This window comes from Dama dama, chromosome 11, assembly GCF_033118175.1.
Source record: "Dama dama isolate Ldn47 chromosome 11, ASM3311817v1, whole genome shotgun sequence".
Lineage (NCBI taxonomy): Eukaryota > Metazoa > Chordata > Mammalia > Artiodactyla > Cervidae > Dama > Dama dama.
Window position 1 is genome coordinate 55,037,576 of NC_083691.1, and position 21,144 is coordinate 55,058,719.

The following is a 21,144-nucleotide window of genomic DNA, read 5'->3' on the forward strand; positions in this document are numbered from 1 at the left end:
TTGTTGTGATCTACACTGTCAAAGACTTTGGCCTAGTCAATAAAGCAGAAGTAGATGTTTTTCTGGAATTCTCTTGCTTTTTCTATGATCCAACCAATGTTGGCAATTTGATCTCTGGTTCCTATGCCTTTTCTAAATCCAGCTTGAACATCTGGAAGTTCACGGTTCACATACTGTTGAAGCCTGGCTTGGAGAATTTTGAGCATTACTTTGCTAGTGTGTGAGAGGTGTGCAATTGTGCAGTAGTTTGAACATTCTTTGGCATTGCCCTTCTTTGGGATTGCCCACCACCCCTAGCACTGCTATTAATAGGAGAGGGGAAAGAACAATTAAAATACTGTTATGCGAAGCTGCTATATGGAGCACACGGAGCTCATCGCAGTGCTCTGTGAAGACCTAGAGTGGTGAGATGGGAGGAGTGTTTGGGGAGACGGGTTATATGTATACATACAGCTGATTCACTTTGTTGCCCAGCAGAAACTAACACAACATTATAAAGCAATTATACTTCAATTTAAAGAAAACAAATAATAAAATAGGGACTTCCCCTGTGGTTCAATGGCTAAGACTCCATGTTCCCAATGCAGGGGGCCCGGGTTCAACCCCTGGTCAGGGAACTGGATCCCACAGGCTGCAATGAAGCAGCTGAGACCTGGCACAGCCAAATAAATAACTAAAAATATTTTTTAAAAATAATAATAAAATCTGAAAGAAATTAAATAAAATATTGTTGGGATTTCCCTGGCAGTCCAGTGATTTAGAATCCGCCTTCCAATGCAAGGGATGCAGGTTTGATCCCTGGTCAGGGAACTAAAGATCCCATGTGCTACAGGGTGACTAAGCTCACATGCCACGGCGAAGATTCCTCGTGCCTCAACTAAGACCCGATGCAGGCAAATAAATAAATAAGAATTTTAAAAATTAAAAATACAGTTGATTTAGCAGACTAGGAGGTGATGAATTTTGAAATTAGATGTCAGACCAAACAGACACATTACACAGATAACAGAGATAATAAACTTATAGAATTTAGCATCAGTGCTCCCAAGAATATGATTAAACTGGTCTGGGGTGGTGGCTAGTACCATAGTTTATCACACACAAGCCAGAATATTCTCTGGAAGATTCCCAGTGGCGGCCAGAACTGAGAATCACTGCCCTCACTGCAAACCAGAGGCAAAAGGGAAGCAGGTTCTCAGCGGCAACCAGATTTGAGAATCACTGCCCTCACTACAAACAGAGGCAAAAGGGAAGCAGAGACCAGAAAACATTCCGGTCTGCTGTCGGCCAGGTTTTCTAGGCTGGAAGTGTCAGCAGGTAACCAGATTACTGGAAGTAGTTGGAGGTTTGGACACTTTTTTTTTTTTTTTTTTTCAGAAAAATGAAAAGACTTGATTATGAAATTTCTTTTGGAATCATGAGCGAAATGTTTTAAGATGAGTTTGGCCCTGGGGAAAGGGCAAGTGAAGGAAACAGCCTGCATACTTGGAGAGATGGAGTGAGTCATGTTGAAGCTGCCTGTCAGGGAAATGCATATAAACAAGCCATAACGAGGCCAGGCTGGGGATGGAGTTAAGTGTTATTACCACTTGAATTTGTGTGCCTTCAAAACAAGCTCTAATAACTAAGTAGTAATGTCTGATTATTGCATGTGGACTGTTATCCTGACCCCTCACTGTGGCCCCACATACCCGGCCCCTTCTCAGGCCCTCCACTCTCTCCATGGAACATAGTGCCCAACCATACAAGGCAAATAAATTGGCTTCCAGAGTATAACCAACTCAAGGTAAAATTCACTCTGTTTTGTTCATATTTGTTTACACAGCAACTGTCATAATGCCTGGCAGAATAGGTTCTCAGGGTGCATTTATGAATGGTTGGAGAATCAGTGATCTGGGTACAGGTAGATGCCCACCTCTGAACCCCTCTCTGCTCCTGGGTCCAGTTTCTCTTCGCATTAAGGAATTTTAAGTAAATATTTTTTTTTAAATCTTTTTTATTTTTTGGCCCTGCCAAAAAATTTTTCCATGAGACATATGGAATCTTAGTTCCCCAACCAGGGATAGAACCCACGGCCCCTGCCTTGGAAGCATGGTGTCAGTTCTAACTACTGGAACACCACAGACGTCCTTAATTAAATTATTTTGAAACCAGAAAAGTAATGTATGTGTGTGTATAAAGGGGCTTCCCAGGTGATACTAGTGGTAAAGAATCTGTCTGCAATGCAGGAGACCTGAGTTCGATCCCTGGCCTTGGGAAAATGCCCTGGAGGAGGGCACAGCAACCCACTGTAGTATCCTTGCCTAGAGTATTCCATGGACAGAGGAGTCGGACATGACTGAGCAAGTAACACACACAATATATTTTGTGGATTATTATCTAATTCACAGTATATATTCAAATTTTTGTAAATGTCCCAGTAATGTCTGTTGAGATGTGTTTTTCTTGGTCCAGAGTTCAACCCAGGATCACAAATTACATCTCATTGCCATGTCTTTTAGTCTCTTTTAATGTCCCAGATAAGAAAGCCTTCCTAAGTGATCAATGCAAAGAAACAGAGAAAAACAATAGAATGAGAAAACTAGAGATCTCTTCAAGAAAATCAGATACCAAGGAAACATTTCATGCAAAGATGGGCACAGTAAAGGACAGAAACAGTATGGACCTAACAGAAGCACAAGATATTAAGAAGAAGTGGCAAAAATACACAGAAGAACTATACAAAGAAGATTGGTGATAGACAGGGAAGCCTGGCGTGCTACAGTCCATGGGGTCACAACGAGTCAGACACTACTGAGCAACTGAACTGACTGAACTGAATCTCCCAGAGTTCCTTAGCCTTTGTTTTTCCTGATCTTGACTCTTTGGAGAAGTACAGACTAGCTATTTTGTGGAACATCCCTCCATCTGGGTGTATCTGAGATGTCGTCGTGGTTAGATTCCGGTTGTATGTTTTGGCAAGAACACGACCACATTCAGGTGTCCCTCTCAGGGCCTCACATCGGGAGGCAGGTCTGTGATGTCTGTTTGTCCCAATGTCAGTGATGTTGGCTTGAATCATTTAATTAAGGTGATGTTTGACATGTGTTTTCTCCTTGAGGTTATTCTTTCCTTTTGTACTTAATAAGTCACTCTGTAGGCAGAGGCTTAGAAGCTGCATAAATGTCCTATTTCTTATTAAATTTCCACCCACGATTCATGGCATGCCTTGGTAATTATCTACCACCATCATTCCTTTATTAGTTTCTGCCACTGAGATTTAGCTTGGGGGAAACCTTATTCATATCTCCCAGGCTTCCCTGGTGGCTCGGTAGTAAAGAATCCACCTGCCAATGCAGGAGATGCGGGTTCAGTCCCTGGGTCGGGAAGATCCCCTAGAGAAGAAAAGGACAAACCACTGCAGTATTCTTGTCTGGGAAATCCCATGGACAGAGGAGCCTGGCAGGTTATAGTCCATGGGGGTCACAGAGTCAGATATGAGTTAGCAACTAAACAACAACTCATATTTCCCAGTTCGTAATTCTTAGTGTAGAGCAAAGTGGACACTGTGGCAAGTCAAGTCTGTACACTGATGACACAAAAGAAAAAGATAGAGGAGACAACTGAAAAACAGTCTACAAATAGTGTTCCTTAAGAGGAGACCACAACCAGTGAAAACAACAGGCAATAAGAGAAGAAAGCAAAGCGGGGCCTTAAAACGAAAGACTAGGGACTTCCCTGGCAGTCCAGTGGTTAAGACTCCTCAGTTCCATTGCAAGGGGCTGGGTTCGATTCCTGGTTGGGGAACTAAGATGCTGCACAACACAGCCTAAGAATAAATAAATAAAAACTCAAGTGTATAGCTTGAAAGTGCTCACCTGAATTCTATGAAGTAAATGAAAATTCACATAAACTTAGACACATCCTGGCAACAATCAGAATTGTAAGGGTTCAATTTTTTTTTCCCCATATAAGCATCTATGCAGGCCTTCCCTGGTGGCTCAGATGGTAAAGAATCTGCCTGCAATGCAGGAGAGCCGAGTTCGATCCATGGGTTGGGCAGATCCCCTGGAGAAGGAAATGGTAACCCACTCCAGTATTGTTGCCTGGAGAATTTCATGAGCAGAGACTGGAGGACGATAGTTCACAGGGTCACATAGAGTCAGACATGACTGAGCAACTAACACTTTCACTTTCATCTACACAGCAGGGGGAAAGGCCGATATCAAAATAGAAAAATAAAGGTAAACGCAGGGTTCTCGTGTGCTGCCTTTAATGCCAGCAAGCCATAGATAAGTTTTGATAAGGAAAGTTTTTAACCCAAGAATTTTGTGCCCAGTCCAATTTGCAAAGTCCTCAGAAATGTGCCACTGTTTCCAAGAAGGACCTGAAAAGTGAAGTCGCTCAGTCGTGTCTGACTCTTTGCGACCCCATGGACTGTAGGCCTACCAGGCTTCCCCATCCATGGGATTTTCCAGGCAAGGGTACTGGAGTGGGTTGCCATTTCTTTCTCCAGGGGATCTTCCCAACCCAGGGATCGAACCCCGGTCTACCTGCATTGTGGGCAGACGCTTTACTGTCTAAGCCATTAGGGAAGCCTGAAGCACATTCTAATTCCCCGAAGCATTTTCTCTATGCTGCTACCCTCCAGAGATCCTGGATTTATGTTCACATCTTTCCCAGCCTGCAGCACACTGCTTGCCGCCTACTTGAGAAGCTCAAAATGTATGTGTTCGTACATTAAGACAGACTTTCAGTCCCTTGTTTTCTTCCCAGCGCTCCGTCCACTGTCTTCTATGGAGTTGCTCAAACACACCTATCTTCCTGTCTACCTGGGAGCCACTACACTCTGGGTGCCTTCTGCCCAAACACCCTTCCCTCCCCTGCCCACACATCTCACTTCCACTGCCCTCATATATTCATTCAAGAGTCATTTTCTGAGGACTTCCCTGGTGGTCCAGTGGCTAAGACTCTTCGCTCCCAATGTAGGGGGCCTGAGTTTGACCCTTGGTCAGATAACTAGATCACACATGCCGCAGCCAAAGATCCCACGTGCCACATCTGAGACCCTGTGCTGTCAAATAAATAAAAATCAAACAGAAGTCATTTTCTCATTGAGGCTTTCCCTGGTTGGCCTGTGTAACTTATAACCTACATTTGCCTCACCTTTATTTATTTTTTTTTTAAATACTTATTTTGGCTGTTCTGCATCTTAGTTGCAGCACACAGGATCTTCCATCTTCATTGCAGCATGCGACATCTTATTTATTTGTTTGGATTATTGTCTAGATAGACAGATTCTCTAATGCATTCACAAGACCTAGAACAGTGCCTGGCACGTAGTAGATACAGCATGAATACTTGTTGTGAGTCGTGTTTTCTGCCAGGCCAGTTAGTTCAACAAGCAAACCATGCCATCGGAGACCCAGGTTGTTTCCATTTCTGCTGTTGGCCTTCAGCCCTTTGGCTACCCAACTCAGTGCCTGCTGTGTAGACAGTCTTCACAGACAATCACCCAATAAATCAATGTGTGAATTGCCAGGAAAATTCTGTATAGAAGACATACATGCAAATTTCCTTTCTTTAATAGGATACGATGACAGAATTAGCAAAGAACTTACATTTTTCCTTTTAAGCAGTATTTGTTAGAGAGTGGTGGGTATGTTTACTTAGAATTAGAGTTTTCCCCCTCAGTTTTCATTAGGTTCCTATTTGCCTTTGCTTCTATTATATGTTAATCCACCACTATGAGTGTATAGGTACTTTTTTTTTGGCTGTGCTGTGTGGCTTGTGGGATCCTATTCCCTGACCAGGGATTGAAACCATGCCCCCTGCAGTGGAAGCTGGGAGTCTTAACTACTGGACCACCGGGAGAATCCTGGACTGGTGCTTTAGGAACAAACCAACTTCCTTTTCCCCCGAAGTCTTGCATTTAAGCAGTCTCCTGAGAATAATTTTAAGAGAAGACTCCCTCAAGCAGTCAACAGACAATTGATTGTGGATAAAGCATATTTCTTAAATATATAAAATCAGTTACAGTTAATGACCCAGCGCAACTCTGGGGACCTTTGCTGAGCAGCCTGTTGACTGGTCTATGTCTGCTTTGCGAGACATGGATACCACATGGATACCACAATTAAGGCTCCCCGTTGCCTGACCTGAAAGCCTTATCTTTCTGATCTCTGAACTTCAGATCAGGAAGAAAAGGAGATAGTGAATGAAGCCTAGGAGGCAGGAGGCTTTGTAAAGGCCTCAAACCACTGGCTTCCCCAGTGGTTTAGTGGTAAAGAATCTGCTTGCAATGCAAGAGACGCAGGAGATGTGGGTTTCATCCCTGGATCGGGAAGATCCCCTGGAGGAGGAAATGGCAACCCACTCTGGTATTCTTCCTTGGAGAATGACATGGACAAAGGAGCCTGGTGGGCTACAGTCCACGGGGTCTCAAAGAGTCAGATACGGCTGAGCAACTGAACACGCCTGAATGCAAAGCAGTTACTGAAAGAAGCAACTTTTGAAGAGGTGGCTGGTTCGTCTGTGGTGGAGCATTGGCTTTACTTACAGCTTGGAGTAAAGTCATGAACAGTAGAAGGGAGGATACATTTCTTCCTGGGGACCAGGAGTTTCCAGAACTTCGGCTTGGACCAACCCTAGAAAGGGGCTTCCCTGGTGGCTCAGCAGTAAAGAATCAGCCTGCCAGTGCAAGAGACACAGGGTCGATCCCTGGGTTGAGAAGATGCCCTGGAGAAGTAAATGGCAACCCACTGCAGTATTCTTGCCCGGGAAACCCCATGGACAGAGGAGCCTGGCGGGCTACAGCCCATGAGGTCGCAAACAGCTGGACACGACTGAGTGACTGAACAACAGCTACCCTAGAAACAGGGAATAGACGAGGAATACCTGCGCTGGAAAAGGGTTGAGTCTGTGTGATGGGACGGAAAGATTGGAGCACAAGGTAGGCTGAGATGCTTTGCTTTGGGTAAAACTAGCCTTGCCTAGTTCCCTTGCCCAGGGAGCACCTGTGTCCTGGCTTGTGTGTGCTCTCTGCACTGTACAGCAGGGACTGTCCGCTGGTTCTCCACATCCCTATCCTTGACCTGGCTTTGTGCTGTGAACATCATGTCCCTGGAGGACAGCAAAGAAGAAGAATCAGTGGGAAACTTTTCTTGGGATGATAGCCTCCAAAGAGAGCTTTCCCTGAGTCAGCCCTAAAGGAGTTGATCTTTTATAAAATAATTTTGTATGTTTGTTTATTTCTGGCTGTACTGGGTTTTCACTGCAACGCGGCCTTTCTCTAGTTGGGGCAAGCGGAGGCTTCTTGGCTGCAGTGGCTTTTTTTGTTGCAAAGCTCGGGCTGCAGAAAGCAGGCTCAGTTGATTGTGGTGCTAGAGACCTGTGGAATCTTCCTGGACCAGGGATCGAACCCATGTCTCCTGCACTGGCAGATGGACTCTTTACCACTGAACCACTAGAGAAGCCCAAGAGACCGAGTTTTGCTAATCATCTCCAGAGGCTGCATATTCCCAGCCTGATAAGGAAAAGTCTACCTTCCTTTTTCTTTCTGGGAACTCATCATCTTCCCGTCCATTTTCTGGACAATGATGCCACCTAATGGGAACCAGTAATAACTCACAGAGTGTTTTAAGTGAGGAGACTGCATTTTCGAATGTAAACTCATGCTTCCCTGCTTTGTGCTTAACTCTGACACCCATTCAGTGCTGTTTACCAGTTTCTGATGAAGACAGCACATGGTCAGTCCTACTTTCATAATACCATTAAGTATTTTAGGATGACTCTGTGTACCTATATTCAGTTATCACATAATACACATTAAATATATTACAATCTTGTTTGTCAATTATATCTAAATAAAGCTGAAAATTTTAATTTAAAAAAGATGGCTATAAGTGATGTAAATAACAGATGCACAAGAAGTCCAAGTGAATGGAGATATGTCAAAATGATAATAGGTACTGGGTTATGCTAGTGTGACAGTGGGCATGGTGGGGTTGTTGGGGTTTATTGTGTGTGTGATTGTGGTTTCTAAATGTTTTATAATATAGCCTGTATTTTTTTTCTTAGGAAATTTGCATTCGTCATATGTATATTTTTAATAGATAATAAAGTTGGAAAACACACGAAAAACAAAATCATTTGTACTCCCACCATTCAAATATACTTACCGTTTACATTTTGGTATGCTTCTATTTTTCTTTTCTCTTTTTGGCTGTGATGTGCAGCTTGCAGGATCTTAGTTTCCCAACCAGGGATTGAACCCAGGCCATGGCAGTGAAGTGCCAAGTCCTAACCACTGGACCACCAGGGAATACCCGCTAGTCTTTTTAATTTTTTTATCATAGAATTTACATGTTTTAAAAAAACTGTAATTTTTAAATTGCACATTCATCCTATGTATTTCTTTTATCATTTACTATCACTCTTAGTAATAATTCTATTGGTTTTTATAACATAAAAATCTCCCTTTATTGACTTCCCTTGTGGTCCAGGGGCTAAGACCCTGTGCTGCCAGTGCAGAGGGCCCCAGTTCGATCCCTGGTCAGGGAGCTAGTTCCCATGTGCCTCTAGTAAGAGTTCTAATGTCGCAACTGAAGATCATGCATGCCACAGCTAAGACCTGACACAGTCAAATAAATAAACATTTTTTAAAAAGAACCTCCCAAAGCTAAATTATGCCTTGGGAAGGAAAAAAACACCTTTTTAAAAAGTTAATAATAAGTAAATAAAATTAAAATTGCCCTTCAGACAAAGCTGCTTCCATGAAACCTGAATGCAACATTGATTGCATCAGGATCCTGTTAATAGAAATCTGACCTTAAAATAATCTTTTAATATTCTTATTTGTGTTACGTGTTCTTGTACGTGGAGACCTCTTCAAAAGCCAGTAAGGGAACAGGTGAAAGAAGAAAATAATTTTAGAATATACCTGCAACTACATGCAACGCCAAAGGAGCCCACCAAGGGAAACGATAGGAAGTTGTCCAAGAGGAGGCACCGGCAACCCAGCTGTGTACCAGCGCCACCTAGTGGTTGTGGTTGCGAACGTCTGAAATCTCCGTCTCGGTTCTGCAGGTCTAGGAGCTGGGCCTCTGGGTTCCAAGCCTTGCCCCAGGACTCTGCCTCTCATATCCGCTTAGACTACTGAAAACAGAGCAAGGCTACTGTCAGTGCACGAATATGTAGGAGATGTACATATGGTAGCTTGCATGATGAGCACCAAAGGGGCACCAACTAAAAGGCAAAAAGTGCTCATGGAATCTACGACATGAAACATTCAACCGGAAAGACAGAAGTTTGGAATTCTGGCCCCTGAGATGCCATCAAATTATCATCCTTTTTACAGATCTCTTTTTTTAAAGACATCTCTCTTCCACTTGGAACTCATTTACCTTATTATCCAAAAAGATGAGTATATGTCCTTTCTCTGACAGATGTTTTGATTGGGCTGTTGGGTTGGCAGGTGATGCAAGAGGAGACACCCTGGTTTGTTAGCATGTAAAGGGCTAATATGAATCCAGTTTTGTAACTTACTACCTCTGTGACTCAGGCTACATCACTTCATCTTTCCATACTCTGTTTCCTTATTCCTCAAACCAAGATAATCATAGCTCCTTTAGTAGGTTATAATAAGGACGCTAGCCATTTTCGTAATAAAAATCCTTACTGTTAAGTGAGATTAGGTTAAAACATTAAAAATTCAGTTTACTGATTCCAGGGCACACAGGTTTCCCCCCCTTTTTTAAATTTCTGAAATCATGATGTGTTGGTGACATGCCTGAGTTTTTACTTTCTTTTTTAAAAAATTTAGTGTTTATTTATTTTATTTACTTAGCTGCACCATGTCTCACTTGTGGCATGCAGGATCTTTTAGTTCTGGTATGTAGGATCTAGTTTCCTGACCAGGGATCAAACCCAGGCCTCCTGCATTGGAATGTGGAGTCTTAACCACTGGACCACCAGGGATGTCCCTGTTTTTGCTTTCTTAACTGTTATATAAAATGTGCTCCTTACATTTGCTGATGTTTAAAATGAAATGTGATAATTAGATCAGCAGGGTGTTTGATACGCTCCAGAGAGAACAGTTCTAAGTGCCCTTGGTAGTGTCTGTAAATGTAAACCTTGAACATGACAAGTGGTTATATGTGACCTGGTGGTGACAGTTCTCTCACTGCTCTGTTCCCAGTCTCAGACTTGAGCCCATGAGCTACTATTTCTAAGAAGTTTATTTGACAAGCATGTGTTGAGCCTTTCAAAATTCACTGAGATTACACAGAGCATGATTCATAATTCAGCAGTCTGTACCACTTAGCACACAGTATACATGAAGTGAGTGATGGTGGGCTGTTTTGAAGAGGGTATGTAGGAGGCTGGGTATAATCCCTCTTCTAATTCTATTGTTTCTTTTTCTGCTGTATTTGTTGTTCAGTCATAAAGTCTTATCCAACTCTTTGTGATCCCATGGACTACAACACGCCAGGTTTCCCTGTCCTTCACTATCTCCCTGAGTTTGCTCTAATCCATGTACATTGAGTCGGTGATGCCTTCCAACCATCTCATCCTCTGTCATCGCCTTCTCCTCCTGCCCTCAGTCTTTCCCAACATCAAGGTCTTTTCCAATGAGTTGGCTCTTCATATCAGGTGGCCAAAGTATTGGAGCTTCAGTCCTTCCAATAAATATTCAGAACTCATTTAATTTAGGACTGACTGGTTTGATCTCTTTGCAGTCCAAGGGACTCTCAAGAGTCTTCTCAAGCACGACAGTTCGAAAGCATCAATTCTTCAGTGCTTAGCCGTCTTCCAACTCTTACATCCATACATGATTACTGGAAAAACCATAGCTTTGACTAGACGGACCTTTGTCAGCAAAGTGATGTCTCTGTATTTTAATATACTTTCTAGGTTTGTCATAGCTTTCCTTCCAAGGGGCAAATAGACTGCTACTTTCTCTTAAGTTCTCTACAAGGGCTGAATGCGATGCTGCATGGAAAATACCTGGCACATAGTCAACTCAGTAAATAACCACAGATTTTACAGGCATACCTCGTTTTATTGTACTTTACTTTCCTGTGCTTCACAGATACTACATTTTTTTACGAATTAGAGGTTTATCCAGCAAGTCTATCAGCATCATTTTTCCAACAACCTTTGCTCACTTTGTATCTCTGTCACATTTTGGTGATTCTTGCAATATTTCCAACTTTTTCCTTATTATTATATTTGTTGTGGTGGCTTGTGATCAGTCATCTTTGATGTCACTGTAGCAAAAAGATTACAACTCACTAATGGCTCAGTTGATGATTGGCACCTTTTAACAAAGTGTTTTTGATTAGAGTATGTATGGGGATTTTTTTGCCTTTTCATACTATTCATGGGGTTCTCAGTATAAAAAGGCAAATATATACATATACATATATATATATGATGACACAGGATGAAATGGTTAGATGGCATCACCGACTCAATGGACATGAGTTTCAGCAAACTCCGGGAGATGACGAAGGACAGGGAAGCCTGGGGTGCTGCAGTCCATGGGGTTGCAAAGAGTCAGACACGACTGAGGGACTGAACAACAACAACAAATGTATTTTTTTTTAAGACATAATGCCATTGCACACCTAACACTGCATGTGCTCAGTCGTGTCCAACTCTGCAACCCAATGGACTGTAGCCCACCAGGCTCTTCTGTCCATGGGATTCCCCAGGCAAGAATACTGGAGTGGGTTGCCATGCCCTCCTCCAGGGGATCTTCCCAACCCAGGGATCGAACCCGCGTCTCCTGCATTGCAGGCAGATTCTTTACTGCTGAGCCACCATGGCTTCCCCATACTTAACATTATAGAATAGTATAAGTGTAACTTTTATATGCACTGGGAAACCAAAATCATTGTGTCTTTCACTTTTCTGCAGCAGTCTGGAAGCAAACCTGCAGTACCTCTGAGGCCCGTCTGTACTCCATCTCCTTGGCAACTGGCCCTAGTCTCTTTCTCTCTGTCTTTCAGTCTAATAAAGTTCCTGTTGTTCAGCACCCGCACCACATGCATCCGTTGACGCCCCTCATCACCTACAGCAATGACCACTTCTCCCCCGGCTCCCCTCCCACACACCTCTCCCCAGAGATCGATCCAAAGACAGGTGAGTTGGCTGCCGCTCAGGCTGGCCCAGGTAACTCAGAAGAGAATTGTCTGAGGAGTCACACGTGCTGACAAAGCAAGAGTCTTTATTGGGAAGGGGCACCCCCGTGGAGAACAGTATGATAAGGGAGCCCAGGAGGACGGCTCTGACATGTGGCTCACAGACTCAGGTTTTACGGTGATGGGGTTAGTTGCTGAGTTGTCTTTAGCCAGTCGTTCTGACTCAGGGTCCTTCCTGGTGGCGCACACATTGTTCAGGCAAGATGGATGGATGCCAGCTGGAAGGATCCTGGGAGGTCGTAGGATACATGGTATTTCATTTTGACCTTTCGCAAACTCTTCCAGTTGGTGGTGGCTTATTAGTTCCATGTTCCTTGCCAGGACCTCCTGTCGTAAAATAACTCCCACAAATGGTTTCTATGGTACGTGGCCAGGGTGGGCAGTTTCAGTCAGTGTGTTTCCCCTAACATACTTATAAGTATAGATACAAGGCAAGAGACTGAGTTGACTTTTTTCTCAACTTGCTCACCCACACTGTTCATCCAAGAGAGAGCCATCGTTTTCATAAAATTCCCATAGAGTTGCTGTGGTTCAGCGCATTTCTGGAGTCCCTCTTTAGACAGCTATTACAAGTTACAGATAATAGGGAGGATAAATGTGGAACGGATGTCATCGAGTCCAAGCTCAGTCTGCTCACCACATGACAGGCCTGTAATTGGGAGGCAAGGAATAACAACTTTACTCAGAAAGCTGGGTATCCAAGAAGGTATCGGACTAATGTCCTAGAGAACCATCTTATCAGAGTCTGGATGCCAGTTTCTTTTACAGAACAGAGAGGGGGAGGAAGTAAAATAAAAAGGCCATAAGTCTTGCAGAATATCTCCTGGCTTGGCCTGCATCAGGACAAGGATGTGTTAATTTTTTCTTGCAGCCAGTCACAGGTGGGCCAGGTCAGAACAGTCTAACTTTCCAACAGAGCTTCCCTGAGACAGGCCATTATGTATGCTTGCAGCTTATATACAGCATCTTTTCAACAATTATAGTAACAAGAGCATGGAGATCAAAGGTTAAAGTCAAAGGAAAACAGATCCAACGTGGAATCAGCTACTGTTCTTCCCTGTTACACGGAAATCTGAAGTTTATTTTTCCACAAATGAAACAGCTTTTCCAGCTGATGACTCCGGAGATAAGCTTGGGTTTCTCAGTCCAAGATTTCCTGCCTGTGTCTTGGACACCTCCAATATGAGCAGTTGGAAGTTACTGGTGACTGAGGGCAGAAACAGTGAAAGAAAGGGCACTGCAAGCTGCAAAGCATCTGGGAACAAAGCGTAGCCTCCTGTTTGATGTGACTTTAAGGTGTAGGGTCAAGGAACTTTCTGACACATTTCTCCTTGGAAGCAGGAATCCCCCGGCCCCCTCATCCATCCGAGCTGTCTCCATATTACCCACTGTCTCCTGGAGCTGTTGGGCAAATCCCACATCCCCTCAGCTGGCTCGTCCCACAGTAAGGAAACTTACAACCTTTCTTATCCCTCCTTCCTTACACTGAGCTCTGCCTCCTGTACCGGACTCCAGCCTGTCTTTGGGGTCCAAATACAGATGCCCCGCCCCGCCCAATCCCCATCCCCACAGTGGAGCCCTCTCACCAAGCCCAGAACTTCCCCAGGGCATCAGAACAAGTTCCCCAGGCAGCATCTTCCAAACTCCCACTTCCTACTTATTGCCTTTTACTTATCATCCTGTCTTCCCAACCCCTTCTCCGGCCCTATGAACGTTCCCATTTCAGCCAGTTTCCTGACCAGATTTCCTTACTCCTGGCCCTTATAGGCAAGGACAGCCCATGTACTCCCTTCCTCCCGGTGGCTTCAGGCACCCCTACCCTGCCCTCGCCATGAATGCCTCGATGTCCAGGTGAGTCCTGGGGCTGTGAGCGGGGAAGCGGCAGCACAGGGAATGCTTGTCTACTGGCTCCCCTGCACAGTTTTCTCTTGGCAGTAAGCAGAGGCAGGTGCTCACCTTTCCTCCCCACCTCTCTGATTAGTTGTGGGCTGGAGACAACAGGCTCTGCTCACTCTTGCCCCATCTCTCTCTCTAAGAGGAGAATTTTAAAGCCCTTGCACTCAGTCCTTCTGCATGTTCCCCTATGGGCTGGCCAGGGCTTGGTGGCATTGAAGCATTTTGAATATGGAGCCAGAGGCTGGGAGATTAATTGTTCCTGAAATGATGACAGGAGAAGGGAACTATGAAAGAGGATGTCCGTCTCAGGGGCCGACCTACCTGACAATGGTACCACCAATGACAAAAAAAAAAAAAATACAACCCAGAGCATAAGCCTTTCTTTCCCTTCCCCTGTGTACCTGGCCTCCGACCTCCTGCATCTTCTGTTTTTCATCCCACCTGCTTTCAGCACCAGATATAGGAACCCTGTGTATTTGTGAAGGAAGGGAGGTTTGTTGGGTGTTTCCCAAAATGAGTTCTTTCGAGGTCAGTCAATAGCCTTCTCTGGCTCCAACTCTGCCATGGCAGAGATGTTCACATGCCTCTGCCATCAAGGCTGGGTTCCACCAGGTCCTCTGCAAGTGACAAGCATTTAGCCTGAATCCCTCTGTTGTTTTTGTTTTCTCCTGGTATGCAGCCTGGTTTCCAGTCGGTTCTCCCCTCACATGGTGGCTCCGGCCCATCCTGGTCTGCCCACCTCAGGGATCCCCCACCCCGCCATTGTCTCCCCCATCGTCAAGCAGGAACCAGCGCCCCCCAGCCTGAGCCCGGCTGTGAGCGCGTGAGTAATGGGCAGCCTGGTGGCGGGTGGCCAGTCTCTGAGCAGCAAGTGCCATTGATTCTTCTCCTGAGGACCTTCAGCCGGCGGCTCCCTAGGCCACATCCTCCCCTCCTTGCGAACTGTTCCCTTTGACCCCTGGAATTCCCATCCTCTCAAAGACACCATACATCTTTTCTCACAGTAGGGGAAGCCCTACAATCAGGATTTTGAAAGTGAAAGAGAAACTGAGAGAGCTTTTAGCTTCCTTCCCTGTCCCCCCAAACACTTGAAAATTGCAAGGGGAATTTTCTCAAGTCAACATGGTTGACTTGGGTCAGAGCTGAGTCCAGCACCATGGCCCACGCTTTGTCCACTGAAAATCAAAGTCTCATGGCCAAGGAGACCCGCCCCCAATGCTCCACTGCCCCACTGCCTCCAGTGCTCTGCCCCCTCCTCTTTCTCATGTGGGGCCAGTCCATCTCAGCTCCCCCCACCACCCTCTGCTCCTTTGTCAGGAAGTTGTCCTCTCCTAGAATATGGCTGGTGGTCAGTCAGAGACTAGGAACTGAGTGCCCAGGTGCTGAAAGCGGCCCTGGGCAACTTTCATTAGCTGCCAAGTTGCTCATCCCCACTCCCCAGAGGCAGCCAGCCCTTAGCCTCCTTGAGAGATGACAGCTGACAAATGCTAACCTACAACCTTGTGACTTCCCAGGAAATCACCAGTCACAGTGAAGAAAGAGGAAGAAAAGAAGCCCCACGTGAAGAAGCCTCTTAATGCCTTCATGTTATATATGAAGGAGATGAGGGCCAAGGTGGTGGCCGAGTGCACCCTGAAGGAGAGTGCAGCCATCAACCAGATCCTGGGGAGGAAGGTAAGGGCCGCCCCTGTGTTCCAGGCTGTGCAGCTCCACGTGCCCCACGCTCACCACTCTGTCCTTGCTGGTCCTCTCCACAGTGGCACAACCTGTCCCGAGAAGAACAGGCCAAGTACTACGAATTGGCCCGGAAGGAGCGGCAGCTTCACTCGCAGCTCTACCCGACCTGGTCAGCCCGGGACAACTACGTACGTGCCCACTCAGACACCAAGGGCAGCCTCCAAGTGAGGATTTGGGGGAGAAGGAAGCTGACTCCAGTGATAGAGGACCCTTAAGGCCAGGGAGAAGTCTGTATTTCTCTAGAAATGAGGAAGACACTTTATTTCTCAGGAGGGCCACAAGGACATGGTTTTGGTGTCCTGAGGACAGACTTAAATTTGTGCCTGTCCCATTGCAAGTGGGGCATGCATGCATGCTAAGTCACTTCAGTTGTGTCTGACTCTTTGCAATTCTGTGATCTGTAGCCCACCAGGCTCCTCCGTCCATGGGATTCTCCAGGCAAGAATACTGGAGTGGGTTGCCATTTCCTCCTCCAGGGGATCTTCCGGACCCAGGGATCAAACCTGTGTTTCTTAAGTCTCCTGTATTGGAGGGCAGGTTCTTAACCACTAGCGCCACCTGGGAAGCCAGCTGGAATTGGAAGTGGACTCAGCCTTTAATTCCATAATTCAGGGTGTGGTGTCAGCTGTATGCTAGTTCTGATGATCAGTGTCTCTAGCAAAGGGTTCCCAACCTGAGGCTCACAATGCCATGAGCTACTGCCTACATTTCTGATACCTCCCTGGAACTGGACAGGTTTTTTAATTTTATTTAAAAAAAAATTTTTGGTGGGGCTGCACGAGCTTTCTCTAGTTGTGATGTGCAGGGGGTTCCTCTCTAGGTGCAGTGGGAAGGTTTCTCATTGCAGTGGATTCTCTTGTGAAGCACAGGCTCTAGAGTATGCAGGCTCAGTGGTTGTGGCACACGAGCTTAGTTGCCCCACAGCATGTGTGATCTTCCCAGACCAGGAATCGAACCCCATTGGCAGGTGGATTCTTAACCCCAGACTGCCAGGGAAGTTCCTGTATGTATGTTCTTACTTGCTCTTTTTCTGCTAAAAATCTTCATAGCTGAGTTAGTTTTTTTTCCCCCTTTGGTGCCAACTGAGCCCACACCTTCAACAGTGAAAGCATATAGTCCTAACCACTGAATTGCCAGGGAATTCCAGCTGGATGAGATTTTCAGTGAGACCAGGGATGCCTCAAAAAAGATCAGGAACCTGACACTGTTCCAGAGAGAGAAATAGAAAACTAAGCCTGCAGGGCAGGGAAAGAATGAGACCTTCCAAGAAAGTCAGGACCCATCTGAGCTGAGGGGAGGGAGGCAGCCCCCCAGAAAGACTCACCGTGCCTCCTCATGAGGCTGCTGCACAGAATGTGACCTGGGCGCCTGGTACAGAAAATATCCTGTCTCCCCACTTCATAACTGAATCCATCAGAAAAGCCGTTATTCTGTCCCTGGTTGTTACCTTTTCCTTTGGCCATATCTTTCAGGGTAAGAAAAAGAAGAGGAAGCGAGAAAAGCAGCTGTCCCAGACGCAGTCCCAGCAGCAGCAAGTCCAAGAGGCAGACGGTGAGTCTTCAGGAGGGAACTGCGCCTTTACTTCTTTTACCCGCTGTGCCAACTACACCTGCTGGCACCCTTTGCTTTGATCTCTGATGGACACTGTGTCAACGCTGTGTTTTAATATTAATAGCTGCCATTTTCAAGGACTCTGCCTTATGTACACTTGTGCGTGCATGCTGAGTCACTCCCATTGTGTCCAACTCTTTGCGACCCCATGGACTGCATCCCACCAGGCTCGTCTGCCCATGGGGATTCTCCAGGCAAGAATACTGGAATGGGTTGTCATACCCTCCACCAGGGGCTCTTCCTGACCCAGGGATCGAACCTGCATCTCTTATGTCTACATTCATTGGCAGGCGGGTTCTTTACCAGTAGCACCACCTGGGTATACTCGGGTGGGTGTTATTATTACCCCTCTTTTGGAGATGATCAGTTCAGAGGCTCAGAGAAGTGAAAGGACACTGATCATCCCGCTCATGCTGCTTGGTAAATGGAGGGAGGATTTGGTCCAGCACTTTGTAACTCGAAAGGTGCTCTTCAATTCAGTTGAGTTGCGTCTTATTTGAGGGTTAGGTTCTAAAATCAATGCAGTAAAAGTAAAAACTGAATGTTGTTGAAATTGCGCCTTGAAATTCCCTTAGGAACCCAGCCCCTTAGACACTAGCATACCACCTTACAGTGAATCCAGTAGATTCAGGTTTTCCTTCAATGTTTGGTTGGCCGAATATCAGAAATAATCATTTGCTTGAATTAGGAAGGCCCCTTTGTGCCACAAATATCTTTTTACATCAGAATCTCACCCAGCACAAACTAGCCCATACCTTGGCCAGTATTTCAGTCACACCTCCCATCTCACGCTCATTCCAGGACAAGGGTGGAACTAGTTTAGTTCCATCTAAAGGGCTTTGCAGGTGGCTTAGCTGGTAAAGAATCCTCCTGCAGTGTAGACCTGGGTTTGATCCCTGGGTAGGGAAGATCCCTGGAGAAGGGAATGGCAACCCACTCCAGTATTCTTGCCTTGAGAATTCCATGGACAGAAGAGCCTGGTGAGTTACAGTCCATAGGGTTGTGAACAGTGAGATGTGACTGAGCAGCTAACACACACACACTAAGTTGCTTTTTATCGCCTTTCCTTTCACTTCCTTTCCTAGCTTTCTAATATCTCTATAATTTGTGTATTCATCTCCATAGGAGTACACATAAGTTAAGTATGTATTGACGCAAAATCTGTTGAATTGGTGCTTGGCAGGCGCTGTACTATCTCTAAGAGGATCATAAACCAAAGTTTGCTTTAAAGCAAACTGAATGGAGATCCATCCCCCAAATGATAAGATTTAGGCAGGAAGATGATAATTTGCTAGAGAAGGAAATGGCAACCCACTCCATTATTCTTGCCGGGAGAATTCCAGGGACAGAGAAGCCAGACGGGCTACAGTCCATAGCGGCACAAGGAGGCGGACATCACTGAGCACAGCACAGCATGATAATTTGATAAGCTCAGCTATTTTCCCTCCAGGCAGATACTGAACGGGGTCTTTGGCATTTTGGCACTGGCCCTTTTCTGTGCTCTGCTGCTGCTCTGCTAAGTCACTTCAGTCATGTCCGACTCTGTGCGACCCCATAGACGGCAGCCCACCAGGCTCCCCCGTCCCTGGGATTCTCCAGGCAAGAACACTGGAGTGGGTTGCCATTTCCTTCTCCATGCTCTAGGTGTTGTGAAAGCCTTAGACGTCATTTCAGGGCCTCACGTCCCTCCTGTACGCATGCTTGTTTCCCGGGTCATACATACTACTTCCGCCTTTCCCAGCGTTCCTAGCGGCTGACTCTTTCTTGTTTGTTTCCCCACCCCCGCGCCCCGCCCGCAGGTGCTCTGGCCTCCAAAAGCAAGAAGCCATGTGTCCAGTACCTGCCCCCCGAGAAGCCCTGTGACAGCCCTGCTTCCTCCCACGGCAGCATGCTGGACTCCCCAGCTACCCCCTCCGCGGCCTTGGCCTCGCCGGCCGCCCCGGCCGCCACCCACTCGGAGCAAGCCCAGCCCCTCTCCCTCACCACCAAGCCAGAGACCCGGGCCCAGCTGGCTCTCCACTCGGCTGCCTTCCTGTCATCAAAGGCTGCCGCCACCTCTTCTGGCCAGATGGGCAGCCAGGCCCCGCTCCTGTCCCGGCCCCTCCCTTTGGGGTCCGTGCCCACAGCTCTGCTGACGTCCCCCCCATCCTTCCCCGCCACGCTCCACGCCCACCAGGCCCTCCCGGTGCTCCAGGCCCAGCCTCTGTCCTTGGTCACCAAGTCTGCCCACTAAGCTACCCCCCTTGACCCATGCAGGCTGTCAAGTGACTCATCGAGTAGTAAGGATGCAGAAGGAAAAAAAAAAAAGGAAACTTTATTGGTCAATATTTGACCACTCTGGACTGTTCTGTAAAGTGACTGGTAACAGCAGCACTTTACGTTTTGTAGATGTAACCAGTAGCTGATCTTAAGGCTTTTTTAAAAAAAACAAACAAACAAAAATCTTAAAAAAAAAAAAAAAAACGAAAACGAGAACTGAAAAGTAGTGTGTTATTCTTCCTGTATGTGCAGCGGTGGATGGACCTGGGCAGAAGGCACCCTTCTCTCTACCTCCTGGACTCTCTGCCCTCCCTCCTCTTCCCATCGTCCTAGCACATCCAACCTCCCACCCCCTGCTTCCTGGCTCCCCTCAATCCAGCTTACACGTTGGCCCTTGTTGCCATTTCTAGCCTCTTCATCTACAACCCATTCCTTGACATTCCCTTTTACTTGGCCCACGTTTTTCTCCTGTGGGTTCATGCCTTCATCTTCGTCCTCTGCCCAGTGTAAGGCTGTCACCCCATGAGAAGACACCTTGGCCTCCGTTGTCTCCACCAGCGCACCTTTCCCTAAACCACCCCGACCCCCCCAGCCTCCAGCTTTCTGTGGAGGAAGAGGTCCTCTAAAATGGTTCTCCCCTGCATTTAAAGGGACTCAAGGTGCCTGCCACTTCCTCAGCGAAGAAGCCTGTGTTCCACCCCCTTACCAGTCAAGATGTCCCCTCACAGCCCTGGAGTGGCAGACAGGTCTGGCTCCTGTCACCCGGGAATGTGCTAGCACAATCTGCCAAAGCTCTGAGACCCTCCTCCCTCCCCAATCACCTCACATGCTTCTTCTGTGTGTATTTCTTTTCATTTTTATGGGGTTTTTTGGAGCAATTTAAACTCCCAGTTGTTTATTTTCACAAAAGAAAATAAAATTGCAGTTGCAAGACTTGGCTGAGTATTTTAGTCCTTTGTTGACTCAAGCCCCTTTCTTCACACCAAAGGCTGTGTAAGATTTTTACAGAATGCAAAGGAGGAATGCCTCTATTGGAAGGGGATGTAAGTCATGCCCGACAGAACTAGAAAAATCTAATCCCGTTTTCAGCCTTGAATGTGCACAGACCAGTCAGTATAGATAACTGAGATCCAAAGGGATGAATCTTTTTATTTTCATTTGTCTCCTTGTAATTGCCAAGATGGGAGGGGTATCCTTGGGTTTCTTTGCACACACCGAGCATTGGAATTCATTTTTGTTGTACAGCTTTACTGAGGTATAAAATTCATACAATTCACCCATTTTAGGTGTACCATTCAGTGGTTTTGTGTTCAAAGTTGTGTACCCATCATCACATTAGAACATTTTCATTACCTCATAAAGAAACCCCATACTCTTTGGAACTTACCTTCCACTTCCTCCTTCTCACACCACCACCTCCAGCCCTGCACAATCATGAGTCTACTTTCTGTCTCTG

General features: G+C 46.1%; 1 protein-coding gene across 1 annotated transcript in view; it reads left to right on the forward strand.

Moving 5' to 3' along the window:
* Nucleotides 1–20,622, forward strand: part of TCF7L1 (transcription factor 7 like 1) — a 186,846-nt gene extending 166,224 nt beyond the window's left edge. Inside the window, exons 5-12 of the mRNA XM_061155241.1 lie at nucleotides 11,994–12,126; nucleotides 13,527–13,629; nucleotides 13,953–14,036; nucleotides 14,761–14,904; nucleotides 15,596–15,755; nucleotides 15,839–15,946; nucleotides 17,291–17,369; nucleotides 19,229–20,622. Coding sequence (XP_061011224.1) covers nucleotides 11,994–12,126; nucleotides 13,527–13,629; nucleotides 13,953–14,036; nucleotides 14,761–14,904; nucleotides 15,596–15,755; nucleotides 15,839–15,946; nucleotides 17,291–17,369; nucleotides 19,229–19,662 — 1,245 coding nt within the window. The 3' untranslated portion in view covers nucleotides 19,663–20,622. The remainder of the gene's footprint in view (nucleotides 1–11,993; nucleotides 12,127–13,526; nucleotides 13,630–13,952; nucleotides 14,037–14,760; nucleotides 14,905–15,595; nucleotides 15,756–15,838; nucleotides 15,947–17,290; nucleotides 17,370–19,228) is intronic.
* The last annotated feature ends 522 nt before the right edge of the window (nucleotides 20,623–21,144 follow it).